At 49.8% G+C, this 14061-nt stretch overlaps 2 protein-coding genes across 12 annotated transcripts in view; both read right to left on the bottom strand.

Annotated features, from left to right (window-relative positions):
* MSI2 (musashi RNA binding protein 2) overlaps positions 1–14061 on the bottom strand; it is a 250333-nt gene that overhangs the window by 18263 nt on the left and 218009 nt on the right. For 4 of the 11 annotated variants that reach the window (XM_075771474.1, XM_075771481.1, XM_075771475.1 and 1 more), the window contains one exon: positions 4840–4947. The exons of 2 other annotated variants lie outside the window; for them this stretch is intronic. In XM_075771474.1, the coding sequence (XP_075627589.1) occupies positions 4840–4947 (108 nt within the window). Of the gene's footprint in view, positions 1–3384; positions 3412–4839; positions 4948–14061 lie in introns of all 11 variants that reach the window. 5 more of the 11 variants (XM_075771476.1, XM_075771477.1, XM_075771482.1 and 2 more) reach the window with 2 other exon arrangements.
* The window catches only part of DYNLL2 (dynein light chain LC8-type 2), a 250316-nt gene that overhangs the window by 158819 nt on the left and 77436 nt on the right, over positions 1–14061 (bottom strand). The gene's annotated exons all lie outside the window — the stretch shown is intronic.

Here is a 14061-nt window from a genome sequence, read left to right as displayed (position 1 = left end):
AGTAGGACCCACCACGAGCTCAGTCTCTGTTGCGTAACAAGATTTAAGGTTTATGACTAAACCCAATTGGTTCGTGTCTCAGGACAGTCTGCGGGAAGCTGCTTCACAGACACGGTGTTATTTAGATCCCCAAATGGAGTGATTTGCGTTTGGCACATCTGGTCTACGACTGCCAACGAATGATTCTATGGGCTAATATGGACGAGTAACAGGCTGATGAAGAAACCATGATTGTAAAATGATTTTAAAAATATCGTAAGCTCTTTTTAATACGAAACAAAAATAAGAGAATATAGTTATTGTCGGCGTTTTAATTTCTAGGGGGTTTAATTTGAGAAAAAAAAAAATTGGCAAATTTACTATCAACATAACAGCATGTGCGGGTTCTTGTACAGAAGGGTGTAGGTTGCCTACAGCCAGCTTCAATTTAAACTTCCAGATAACGGGATTTAACAAATACGGTACTATGGATCCAAGCCGTTAGCAGCTCTCTGCTGTATCGATAGCCCTACGCTTTCAATCAGACCAAGGCTATGCTTTTAACTGCCACGCTAGTTCACGTTGATGATACCTATAATATCAACTCAACAATGCATGTTCTACAACTACATCTACTGCTACCAGTACGACTACTACAGTGCATGCATTTAGTTCAGTCCCACAGATACATACACTCTAAGAACAGGCAAGGGGAGATGTGAAATGTTTTACGGGACGACAGGTGTTTTGTTTTTTAAGTAAGGGAAATTAATAAAAACATCAAAAGAAAGAAAGTGTACAAAAAAATAGAGACATTTCTCAAGAGTTGATATGAGTTGTTTCTTGAACCGTTTCGTCCCAACAAGCAAAATACATGCAACCAGCTGCTACTAACAAGAAGCTGGACACTGAGAGAGGATTAATAGGTGTGGACAAACCTTCCCGCTGAGAGCGCTCAGAAGAGTGTTTGAGAGGAGGTGTGCACGTCCGAGTGTAAGAGAGGCCGGAAAGTATGCCTCAGAGACACCCTCTCTCACAGCAGCCCCAACCAAGCAAGAGAGAAAACAACAAAACATAACTGCTCACACTCACCATCAAGGTCAGTAGCTCACGTTACGAGATTTGTTATAGCTGGCAAGTATAAAGTACAGTAAGGGGTTGTCGGGGTGCAGGGCTCAAAGGCAGCACTGGCAAGCCGGGACTGGCGCCCAAAATCCAGATGTGCCGGGGGGCGGGGAGCAGCTCCTGGCGCCGCGGCACCGCGCTGTCCCGCCGCGCTGCATGCCGCCAGCCGTCTTGGCGGGCAAAGCGTATCTGCGGGAGCCTGCGCCGCTCGCCTGGGACGGGCGCGCACGGCTCCTCCCGGTGCCGAGCAGCGCGGGTCGGGCTGGGTACGGATGGCCTTATTGGTTTTGTCTCCAGTCCTCAGGGAGGAACAGTTGGTGGCAACGGGTTGGGAACTGGAAAAATCTCAGACTGGTCAATGAAGCAAAGAGGAAGGAACGAAAAACCCTCTCCTGCCAAATTTTCCTTGTCTCGCTCTCCTACCAAATGAATCCCTCCCATGTCAAATGTAAGATAAAAATGTCCCCCCACATGATTGTATTTTAAAAAAAGCATTTACACGACAAAAATGTTTAACACGTAAAATATGTCAGGTGAATTCAAAAGAAACGTGACAGTGATAGTGAAGTTGTCTAGGAGGAGTTTGCAGCATTCGGACTTTTTAAGTTTGCTTGTTTTCCATGGCTCAGGTCCCAATTCATTAAAAAAAAATACAAGAATGGATGAGGTTATCGAAACCAGCTGAGGGATTCGGCAGCACAGTCCCACCCGGTGTGAACAGATGTGGCCAAACCCCCCCGTCTGCTCGAGGGACCTCAGCTATCGCCTCGTCACTGGGATGTCGACTGGGCACGTGATGCGTACAGAGAAGCATCATTGCGTTCGCCCTGCCGGCACGTGGGCGGCTAGGCTAGACGTGAATTGGTGAGTGGCGCTGACCACAAGCAGGGGGAAATGTCCCTTTCTGCTGACGGTAGGAGAGAGCTGCTGTGACAGGTAAGAGAACTTGTTTGATCTAGGAAGGTAAACCGGTGGCTGCATCCTCACATGCTGCAATAGAAAAAGAAGGTATGAGGGCAGGGACGACCAGGCAGAACCGGGGCTGGGCACTGCCCCTGTGCAGGTAACTACCCCTGGGCAGGCTCCTTCGCTGTTCCGCAAACATGCCGGTTTCCTAAGAGGAGGAACATCACCCCGGGGTGAGACCGAGGTGGTCAGTGCCCACGCACCACAGCCCAGGGGCTTGGGGCGAAAGGGCTGCAGCATCCTTGGAAGACCAAGACGCATGCCCGGAGGCGGATGGTCTCCACGGGCACTCAGCCCCACCGGCGGGCATCGGCACCGGGGCCGAGCTGGCAGTGATGCCAGGAAGGTGAGGAAGAGCTGGCAGGACGGGGCCAGAGAGCAGAAGAGGTCAATTGGGAGTGAGTTGCAGAAGGGGCCGCAGCGATGGGGACCTCTCCAGCAGCCTCGAGCAAAGCACGCCCCGGCGTGCAGAGGGGCGGTGGGACGTGCCTGCCCCGGCGCTTTCCGGCTCTTTTACTTTTACTGGAAAAAAGGGGCCACTAAGGGCCGACTGTGCTGCGCTCTGTGCTTTTGGTTAGGCACGCCTGGAGGAGGGTTGTGCAAATTTGCGAAGGAAAAAGAAAAACCCAACCGAAAAGAAGCAAAAAACCCCAAAACCCCTACCATTTTTCTTGTAATGAATCGGGCCCGTACACTGCATCGCAAGATCGATCGTACTCTACTGCTCCTGAATACAATTCACTACCATTGCTGGATGGAAGTGGCGAACCCAGGATGTCCCTTCCGAAAACCGGCCTTGGATGGAAATGACTCTACGTAAAACACCGCCGTTCCCAGAGCACGTTTTGCTGCAAATGTGAGCGGCCGTGGGGCCGGGCCGGTGACAAACCCATCTTCCTCCTTGAGATCTCAGGGCTGGGGAGAGGGGGGGTGTCTTTTGATTCAGTTTTGGGGTTTTGCCAGTTTTGTGCACACAGGCAATTTTGAGGCTTGAAAGACATTTCCAAACACCATACTGCTCTTTAAACTTGCCAGAAAGGGTGCTGTTAATTTAGGGTTAGATTTAGTTTCGTATTGCAAGTTCAAATAAAAAACAAAAACAAAAAACCAAAACAAAACAGAAAACCCAACAGAAGAAAAACCAAAAAAACACTCAAATTAAAGACAAATGATTTTCAGGCACAGAATTGATCAATGCTCAGTTCAGTTGTAATGGGCACCAAAAGCACTCTGATTAAAAAAAATAATAATAATAATCAGGGAAGCAACGTTAATCCAGCCAAACCCTCTGTGCCTTGCTAAGGGGCAACTCACCAGGTCTGTTTGCACGTAAAACAAAACCTGAAGGGCAAAACATGAGGAAGAGGCAGAAACAATGAAGTCTGTTTTCCCGAAATCATATGCAAAATCAATCTTTTTTTTTTTTTTTCTATTTTTTTTCCCCCTCCATGAAGGGTCAGTAGGAGAAGCCGGGAGATGGGGAATCCCCAAAACCAGTCTGGCAAGTCACCCCTTAGGCGCTCTCTACATGCCACAAGATGAAACTGGTACAGATAATCCTTTGTAGCCTGCAAGCAGTGCCAGTTTGCATGGAACGGAGTTCTCCTGGTGTCTTTCTTTGGCCTCCATGGCATCAGGCTCGCACTCAAGACACACCCGGGCCTGCGCCCTCCTCGTAACCCCTCACGCAGAGGTTTGGTCGGGTCTTTTCGGGAAGAGCCCGGTTAACCCACCGGGATTGCCAGAAAAGCCACCGAGAAACCCCCACTTCAGGACTGCGCCATGAGTGAGCTGGAAGGCTGCCGCCGCCACCGCATCCTCCGCTCTGCCGCCTCTGCCATGCACGCCGATGAGCTGGGCCCGGTGAGGGGCTGGCGGCCGGGGGGCTGTGCAGAAGGCACAGGGCGGCAGTGGCTCCGTCCCGGTTTGCTTTGTGCCGGCCGGGGAGCCGAGGCGGTGGCGGGTGCTGCCGAGCCACCAGCTCAGTGATGGCTGGAATGAACGCTTCATGACCTGAGCAAAGCACTAATTCACGTGTTTAGCTAAATTTAAAACCTGAGGTAATAATGGTAATTGGCAACAATTTATTTATTTCCCTTAAGGGGAAAAAAATAAAAGTTTTCAGAAGGACAGGAAGAAAAGCTTTGACATTCCTCACGAAAGCAGGCCGGGGCTGGAAGCAGGCAGGGCCGGCGAAGTGCCGGCCGTGCTTCAGTGCTGACAGCGCGAGCGGCGGCGTTCGCCCCGCGCAGGAAGAAGACGCCGTCCCTCCCCGAGGGACACGGCCCGTGGCCACGGGGTGCCCCGCGAAGGCCGACCCTCGCACTGGCCGCAGCAGAGGAGGCGAGAGCGGCTCCGGGCACGGCGGGAGCACCCGGGGCCGCCGCCGCCGCCTCACCCCAGCGCTGGCTTTCCTTGAGAAACAAAAGCTTTTTTTCGAAAACACAAATTAATTTCTTTGGGGTGTCCTTTATAACCTCGAATTTAAACCAAAGAAACAAAGAAACCAACATAATAAAGGAATAAATAAAGAAACAAATCAGAATATCTACCCTGGTTTTGGCAGTTCTTACGCCAATCTCCTGCAAGGTGCTCCAGGCCCCGTGGCCTCTGCTTGTAGTTTGGGTTTGGTTTGGGATTAATTATTTATTTTGTATAAATTTTTTTTTTTTTTTGATCGTTTGTTTTCAGGTCCCCAGGATAAGTGTGAGGAAAATCAGAGAAATGATGGAGAGCTGCAGCCACACAGAATACCGACAGAGCTTTTACCTGACCCTGCACTCTGAGGGTTTGCTCTTCCACGGGCCCCCCTACCTGATCCTCTTGCTGCCGCCACGGCTGCCGCTGCTACTGGTCCATAAGCCGCTGCCGGAAAACCTGGCCGTGGAGAAAAGGAGAAGGGTAAAGAAAGAAGCCAGCGGGTACCGCGAGTCTCTGCAGGGCGGCCACCGAGAGCATGGCATTTCCAGAGGGCACCGTCCTGGCTCTCCACGCCATCAACGGGCAGCGTTTTTAGAAAGAGCCGAGCCCTCGCCAGGAGCCCGATGCCAGTGGTCTCTGCCAGCATGATGGTGACCCAAATTCCCTTGCAGAAGAGGTACGTGGTGGCGCGTGCCGCTGATGGAGCGCCTGGCCACGGCATGCCGCGAAAGCCGAGGTGCCGGGGCGGACAGAGTGGCGGCAGAGCCTGCAGCGCTCAGCTTACATCTCCGTACTCTCAAATGGCTAGGGTCAGACTGCCTCGCAAAACAACGAGGGAATTCTATTCTCTGCTTATTTGCAAGTGATAATAACGTGTTGATCTACAGACATAGCAGTAATGGAAAATATGAGGAGGTCCTCATGTCAAGATCACAGATTTGCTGGGATTAAGCAGAAAAAAATCACTGGAATGTAATTTAAAAAAGAAAGAAAGCACGAAAGAAAGAAAGAAAGAAAAAGAAAAGAAAAGAAAGAAAGGAAGAAAGAAAGAGAAAAAAAGCTTTTGAAAGCAAACCAGCCACAGATCAAGGAGCTCTAAGACACACACCCTGCTACAGGGGGACCGAGCCCTTACAGATGAATGAAATGCTGCTAGCAAGACTACAGATTTAGTTTCTTTACTTAATTAATATTCAAAAGATCTGCCAGAGGCTCTGACTTTAAAAATATGTATTTTAAGAGGGCAATGGCAAGGTCCAGGTGATCAGCCAGAACCCCAAACCCCCTTGCTGCAAAGCCAACTAAAGCCCATGAGGTTCCTGGTCTCTGGGGAGCTCCGACCGCTCCTGGCACCCAACAGGACAACCCCAGGGGTAGTCCCCACCATGGGACATGCCCCTTGAGCAGGTGCCAGGACTTTGATCACAGCTGCTTTGCAATGCTGAAGAACCACAGAAATACAGCTGAGGCAACAGAAAAAGAGACCAGCGAGCTAGAGGAACGGAGAGAGCGAGACCCAGAGCAATCAGCAGACTACAAGCCCGCTACCTCGAGCACTATCGTCTCAGCTACAGGTAATCTACCGGGGGGAAGGAGCAGAGAACAACTAGGCTAGAGTGACTTGAAGCTACTTAAAACATCAATTAAAAAAAGACATACTTGCATTTAAATATGGTAATAGGGCTGTTGGGGGAAAAAAATAGTATAGGTAAACATGTGCACAGCTACCCCAGGCTGCTGTCTGCTGCTGCTCCCCACGCGCTGCACGGCAAACCTTGCTCCTTAACGCCAATGGGAATCTGTTTGTTTTTATTATGTTGATGAACTGCTACAGTCTCTGGGGAGCAGGATGCAGGGGGAAGCACATCCAGACCGGGGGATATTATAACCAAATACCCAAGCGCTCGCTAAATTCCCTCTTGCTGGCGATGGAGCCATCAACCCTGGTCAGGTCCCCCAATAGACGTTCAGGGCTGGAGCTGCATTATCCTGGAGTGAGGCGGCCTCGGAGTTCAAGTCAAAGCAGCCTCCGAACAGCAGGGAAGGTGCCTGCAGGACGAGGGCTGAGGCTCTGGGGGTGCGTTACCACGCAGAGCCGTGCCTAGGCCAAGCCCCGAGCCCTCCTGCTGTGGCTTAGGAGGGAGCAGAGCCGGCAGCATCCCTACAGCCCTACGCCGCAGTGCATGTGCCGCCAACACATCCCGAGAGCAGCATCCTCAGTGTTCCCATGGCACAGCCAGGACCAGCTGACCACCAGCAAATCTCTCATTTGGAGGCTCCAGGGATCAGAGGAGCTGTGGATTTTCCATGGAATAAAATCCTCTGCCAAAACCAATCAAACACCCTTCAAATCACCAAGCATCCCCTGAAAGCAGCATAAAAAACAGGGCTGGAAAGTTTGTTTCTCTTGTTCAACTGCCAGGGACGCTCAGTATGTATTTGAAATGCAGGACAAAAAGTTTTGCCATGCAAAAGAAGAATGAAATAACAAGGGTGGAGAAGGCACTCCACAGAAAGAGCCTGAACAAAGGATCTGTTATTGCATTCCAGCGTGCATTGTGGACAGATGTGTGAAAAATTAATCCTTCCACCCCCAAAGAAAGCCATTATCCCAATTCTGAGATAAAAGCATTTGCGCGACATGGCACTCCAAACAACTCAAGCGTGATCGGCTGTTCGCACTCGGCCTGGGAACGCTGCGGCCGGCCAGGCGCAGGGGGAGCGGCAGCGGCACGGCTGCGCGGCCCTTACGGTTGCAGAAGTGGGAGATGGAAACAAGGATCGATTATCAAGATTGGCAAAAACCCTGCTTACCGATACAGACCCACAGGCTGGCTCCATCACTGGAGGATCCCTAAATCAATCCAACGTACTGAAAGTAATCAATCCCCCCCCACTGAAATTACATTTGCCAGGCACTGCATTCATCAGCTCGTTCAGCTGAAAGCAGATTTCCCCGCCATCACTGTTGAGCGCATTAACGCTGTGTGGCAGCGCACGCCTGTGCTAACTTTGGTACTTATCTGGTGGTTTGCCCCGAACCTCTCAGCAGCCACCAGCAGCTGACGCTTTCCCCATGTCACAGACGGGATAAACTGAGGCACAAAGCAGCAAAATGACTTGAGAAAGACATCTGCAGACAGCCAAGGGTGCAGCGGGCTCTTGCAGGTTCTGGTCTCAAGCTCCATCTCCTCGTACCAACCCTGTAACACTCCTTAAGCACTCTGGTCACACCGTGTTATTCCCTCCCATTGTTTGTAAACCTCTACGCTGGTGAGGGCTTCAAAGAATAGCACTGCAGTGACAGTGCAATTAATTCTGAACCCGTTTTGTCTACTGCAAGAAACTTCTGTCTCTATCACCCTTCTGCCTGTGTTCTCACACCATTTTATTAACATTTGAGAGCTGAGGTGCCTGCTGCTCTGCAGTGAAGAGGAAAGCCTCGGCAGGCACTCTTGCTGGTTTCCAGGCTCCCAGGAGGAACCCGTTTGTCCACAGAGCCTCTCGCTGGTCGCCCAGCCCACGCTGGTGCCTTGGCGAGGCTGTGTGCCCGCACACACTCCCCTCCCCAGACACCAGGGTTTAAACCAGGGTGAAATGCAGCCACTGAGTCCCAGCGGCACCTTCCCGGGTGCTCTTCCCCTGGCAGTGGCAGAAGGGGATGCGATCCGTCCCGCTCTGATGGGGACCCCAGCACGGGGCATCAGGGGTACCTCCGAAGGCCGGAGCAGGGGGCAAGGAGAAGCGTGAGCTGGCAGAGCCCAGCGTGGGATGTGGCAGAGCCCAGCGTGGGACGTGCCAGCGCCACCATTTTCCCTCAGCAACTCCTGGCAAGTGCGGGCTTCTCCAGGCGACAGAGCGGCGGCTGTGGGGATGCAGGACTGCTGGCCGTGGGGGGACGGAGGGCTGTGGGGTGTCAGCAGGCTCCTTGTGCCAGCCGTCGAGGGGCTTCCACGCTCCCGGTTCATTTTTAACAGGCGGCCTGGGGGTAACCAGCCGCCCGGACCAGAGTGCCTTGAAGTCAATGGGCGCACGGACCGCAGTGTGCTCTGCATCCCACCGCCAGCCAGGCAGGGAGCGCAGCCGGTGCCAGCCCGGCTCCCTCCGAGCCCTCTGCTCTCTGAAGTCAACTGGAAAATCTAAAGGGGCGGAGGGGAGATCAATTCATTCATCGTGTTTGTTGAAGGTGCTCCGATTCCTGCTGAAACGATCCCTGTCCTTCTTGGTGTATCCGCTGCTTATAATTGCCTGGAGAAAACAAGATGCCAAAGCTGTTCAAAAGGACAAAAGTTCCCACTTTAGGCACTGCAATTAGAAGGTGTTTTACAATAACTGTTTTGCGATGGGCTCGCACGCTGTCCAGGAAAGCCCTGAGGATTCACATCAATTTCCTGCTCTCTTCTTGCTCTGACTGAGCTAAAGCCAGTATTTGGAGTTCAATTCTTCACAGATAAATTTTTCTGCTTCCTGCATCAATAGTTTCACTTTAAATACTGAAGCAGCTTCGCGTGAGGGAAGATGGACACATCTGTTCTTAAATTCTTTGCCTTAAGGTCACACATTTAGTCAATGGCTGGCTGCAAGCAACTGCCTTCTCCAAGGCACAAGTTTGGGAGAAGGGGGCTCAAGGGCTGGCGCACGCCCGGCAGCGGCAGGGCTGGGTTCGGGCAGGCAGCGCCGTCTGCACTCGGCATTACCGAGCAGAACACACCGAGAGCCCGGGATTGAGCGGATCTGCCAGGGGCTTTGTGAACAAATCTGGGGAGAGCTACGCTGCCGGGGCAGGGCCGGTCCTCAAGGGGACTCGAGGGGCACAAGGGCTCCTGGCGAAGGGCACGCTCCCTCCACAGGTCTCTGCCCTGCTCCATCCCCTGCCCCGGCAGGATCCTTCCCTTCTCAAACCACCAATTTCTCCTGTACCCCAGCCTGAAGCTGGCTACAAGGCAGCCAGGAGCGAGTGAGAAATGCAAGAACCATTTTACACCCCTGTCCTCTACACGAGCCACCAGGATTCCCTCGGTGCAGCCCGGGCGTTCTCTGTGAGCAATCCTTGCCTGCTTCAGACCTGCTCCGCTCTGTTCAGCCCCTGCAGACCCCAAATATCTTGTGTCCCCAAGGAACACAAGACCTCGTCCTCTACAAACAGCCAGACAACAGGAATCGAACCGAAAAGAAGTCATAAAGATCACGAAATTAGTTCTTACATCAAAAAATATTATGCAAAGAATTTTCTCTGCTTCTAATGGCTAAAGCACTTGGGGCACACAAGGTCGTACGTTTAGACTTTAGCAATAAGCACATGGATTTAAAACAAGAATAAAAGCGGAAGCTGAGATTCACAAGTCATCATCTGACTCCAGCAATGGACTTCAGGAAATAACCAAAATTATGGGACACGCATGGAGAATAAAACAAACACCACCACATAACTACGCCTAGCAAGCAAACCCCTGGCTCTCTGTTTACAGATTGTTCGGGTATTTGCACCCACGGGCAGGAGAGCCGAAGAGTGCGGCTCAGTCTGACGCAGTCACCGCGTCTCCGTGCGGGGCGTTTCGGAGGGCCCTGCGCACTGGGGCATCGAGCTCTGAATGCTGCACCCCCCGCTTCGCCTCTTACGCCGATGGTGCTCCCCAGCACGCTGATCTGAACACCGGTCATTTAGGAGGTTCACTTGATCTCCCAGGAAAAAGTGCAAAGTCTGGAATATAAAATCATCTGCAGGTTGAGTGGGAAAAGGAGAGGGGGAAACTGATACCCTCTTTTCAAACGACGTTACCAGCAGCTTTGATCAGCACAGAAAAGCTTCGCGAGGCTCACAGCTGTCATTTCAAATGGGTTCTCGCTTGCATTATTCTTTCCATTAGGCAGTGTTATCCTCTTTGTAGGATCTTTAGGCTTCATTTCAAAAGTATCAGAGACTCAAAACCATGAAGCAGAAGAGCCTGGTAGCTTTTTTTTTTTTTTTTTGAAGGCAGGCAGGCGTGGGTCCAATTTACTGGACAAAAACGTAGTCTTTAATGGTGAACACACACAAGGGAAAGCTCCATCCCAAAACAATCCCTTTATGTTTAAAACCTTCATCTTTCAGGCCTCTCTGTCTCAGACTCCCCCTCCCTTTCTATAAGGAAAGAAGAATGAGAAAGAAAAAAACCTGCTACCATTTCAAGCTTTAGATTAACAACTAAATGCTCAATATTTAGAGGAGAATATATACCCAGAGAAATCAAATTTTTATCTAGAACCGATGAAAGATCGGGATTCTACCAAACCATTCACAACCGTTATCATGGTTTAGTAGCAATTAACTCTTTGGGATTTGATTGAAGGCTGCACCGCAGCTCTCCCAAAGTCCGTAGGAAGTGACCGTGGAGGTGGCCACAAGCCCCACTTGCAATGTCTCCAGTTTCCCACCAGTGACCCTGGCTTGTCTTTAAAGAAGTGGGACAGCGCCGTCCGTGCAGCAGCACGCCGAGGGACCAAGCAAGGTGCAGGGCAGACCTCCCTGGACACAGAGAATTTCTCTCCTAAGCTTTTGATCAATTCTATTAACACTTCTAGCATCTCCAAGCCCGCTCAGAGTCCTTTACGGTGACAGCCCCATTAAACGTTTCCCTTTGTCTTTATACGCTGTGTTACATCAAGCTTATTAAAATCTCTTTCACCAGGTCAGAAAATTAGCGAACTTCAGATACAGCACATCATGCATGATGGCAAGCTCATTAAGCAGCCCACTGCGTTATTCAAGGCACAGGCATCTGCTGCTTAAAATGTACGGTGCGCGGCAAGATTTCGTAGGAGAGCTCTCCACGTCAGACGCCCATAATGCGCTTTCACACCGGATGCGTGTTTGCAGATGGATGTTATTATGAACAAATATTTCTGCTTTGGAATTTCAACAAAACAATAAAAACCAAATATAGTTAATTTAAAATTTGGCACTTCCACTTTATGTACAGTAAACGACCCATTTTTCAGCTGTTTACCACTCTCAGGCCACGGTTTTTAAAATGAGAATGATGCACTTCTGCCCAGTAATGACTTTATGCATGAGTGAGACAAAGCCTTGTTTGTCTCCAAATTATCCTTCTGTGTCGTTTCAAGTGTAATAACCCTTTTGCAGTTATTTCACCGTACACAAAACTGGGAAACTTCTCAAAGGCAAATAGTTTATTCTAAGAAAACTATTTATTCACAAAAATGCGAGCCAAAAAGCAAAAGCTGGCAGCTGATTTAGTTTAGTTACTTTACTTAAAAATGGTTCCTATCCTATAGCAGCTTCAAGGCATTTACTACGCTTCTCAAATGTGTCCTATGAAAACTACACCTCCTACCACCCAACACTCCAACTCAATATGTAATTTGGATTCTCCCTAATTTAGTAACTGGTGAAACACAGAGAGTTACGAGCTTCAAGTGAAAGCAGCTGAGTGAGCTCAACCAAAACCCTTCCTGAAAGCAAGTAATTCTGTTTAATACCAAGTTGATCACTCCGATGAAAGCATTTCTCTTTTTAAAGCCTGAAGCCAAACACTTACCATTGCTTTTTAATAAACAGGGTAAGTATAAATGAATCGCTCACTGCAGGGGAGGAATACCTGTGAACCCCCCGTACCCAAGCTGTCACACTGCACCGAAGCTCTGAATTTCAGTCACCTGCTGCTGAATGAACAAGGGCAGGTTAGATGGAACAGCATTAAGGCGTATATTTAAAGTTCAGCAAAGTGGCACTGATTTGCTTCAAGCCTCATTTCAGTTGCTTCAATGGCAGAGAAAATGAGCTATTTGGTTAAACCGCTTGCTTAAATTTTTATGAATGATCTAAACTATCTGGATAAGTATTATTAAAAGACAGAGCCTTGACGATGAACAATGGCATAAAAAGAACTCATGTCTGGAGGCTGAGGCTGGAAAAATTCAAGGCAGACAAGAGGCAACTACGTAAAAGAGAAGCTAATTAATCAGAGCCAAGGTTACCAGAGGGCAGGAAATTCTCCACGACCGACGTGTTTCGAAGTGGTGGGTGAATGCCGCTCGCAGACACCGCAGCTCTCGAGCCCAAGAGCCGTCGCTGGCAGAGACGGGAACTTCCCCCTGCCGTGCTGGAGGAGCTGCCACCGGCTATTTCACCATCCGCATTATAAAAAAGGTCAGAGGAGGGGACTGCGATCCTGAGCCCAGAAACCTTCAGGGCATCATTGCAGCGACTACATATTACTGCTTCTGGGCAACGGAGGACTTGGAAGCTACTTAATTATCAGCTTGAAATCCTACTACTAAATGTGATTGAAAAACATTCACATTTGAATGTTTTTGTGCTTTAAGGAGACTAATCTCTTCAAGTTCTTTGCAACCCCCAGCTCCCAATTTTTAACAGCTTTACAGTTAAAAATTGTACCTACAGAGGTGTAAGGCATAAAAGCAGGCTAGCCGTTGTGCTCCGGCTAACTCGGACACGTGGAATTCCTTACAGCAGAACTGGCATTACCAGACCACGCTCTTCATTCTATAGAGTTATCCACATTTTCTTCCATACGTGGCTGTTTGTGTTATGCCTCTTTACTCTTGCGAATAATTATTCTCATTACACTTCCCAGTTGCTGCAGCTGTGGCCCGTTCACAGCAGAAGCGATTGCTCTGGAGCTCTGCCGCTGCAGCATCACCCCGAAACGCAGAGCTCCCGAGAGACCGGAAGGTTTGGGGTTTTCTCCTTTTCTCTCCTCCCTGTCCCTTTACCGTCACTCATTTTCAAGGCAACGACCCTGAAGTTTTAAAGCCTGTCTCAAACTCCACACATCAATGAGCGCTGAGAATAGGACAATCAGCATGTAAGTTCAATGTTCAAGATGTTCTCGCTGCTCAAGCGGTTATTCAAGGCATCAGTAGAGAAAAACCTAATGAAGGATCTGGGCAGTTTTGGTCTTTAGCCAGACCTGCTGTTTGGGGAAACCTTAACAGCAACCGCACTCGCCCAGCGGTGCCGGGGAGGAAAAGGGGACAGGCAGCATTTTTACCAGCCACGCTCTGCTGCCATTGAAACTGGTGGAAGCTGGATCAACAGCTTCTCTCGTGAAAAACCTCACCTTAAATTTAATATCCAGATTATTTTAAGGGGTGGAGGAAACGGGAGGTGAAAAAGGAACTTTGTGCAATTCTCTGCAACATTAAAAAAAATGCAAGTCTTCTCAGAAAAAATGTACCAAAGAGGGAAAGCTGCTTAACCGCTGCTCAGACTCGGGGAACAGCTCTAGACACCATTTTTTCCTGCGTCAAAACAAAAGCTGCTGTCATCTAAGCAGAACTTGAAGGAATACCTTCTGGCTGGAAATTTATGGGCTTTGCTATATTAATTTCTCAGTTTGCTGTCTGCAGTTCCAGCTGCTCCTCACTCCAGGGATGCACCTGCAATGTGAACGGTCCTGCCCTCCGCCAGCAGAAGAAACCCAAAATCTTAATTTTAAAACAGGTCCAGTCTATAGTCTTTGTTTTCACTGATGGAGGCTGAAACGGAGAGGTTTGAAGAGTGGTAATTAAGGTGGTTCTGGCAGAGTTCAAATGCACTTTGTAAAC

Source organism: Balearica regulorum, chromosome 19, assembly GCF_011004875.1.
Source record: "Balearica regulorum gibbericeps isolate bBalReg1 chromosome 19, bBalReg1.pri, whole genome shotgun sequence".
Lineage (NCBI taxonomy): Eukaryota > Metazoa > Chordata > Aves > Gruiformes > Gruidae > Balearica > Balearica regulorum.
This window is presented reverse-complemented; position numbering and strand designations above follow the sequence as displayed.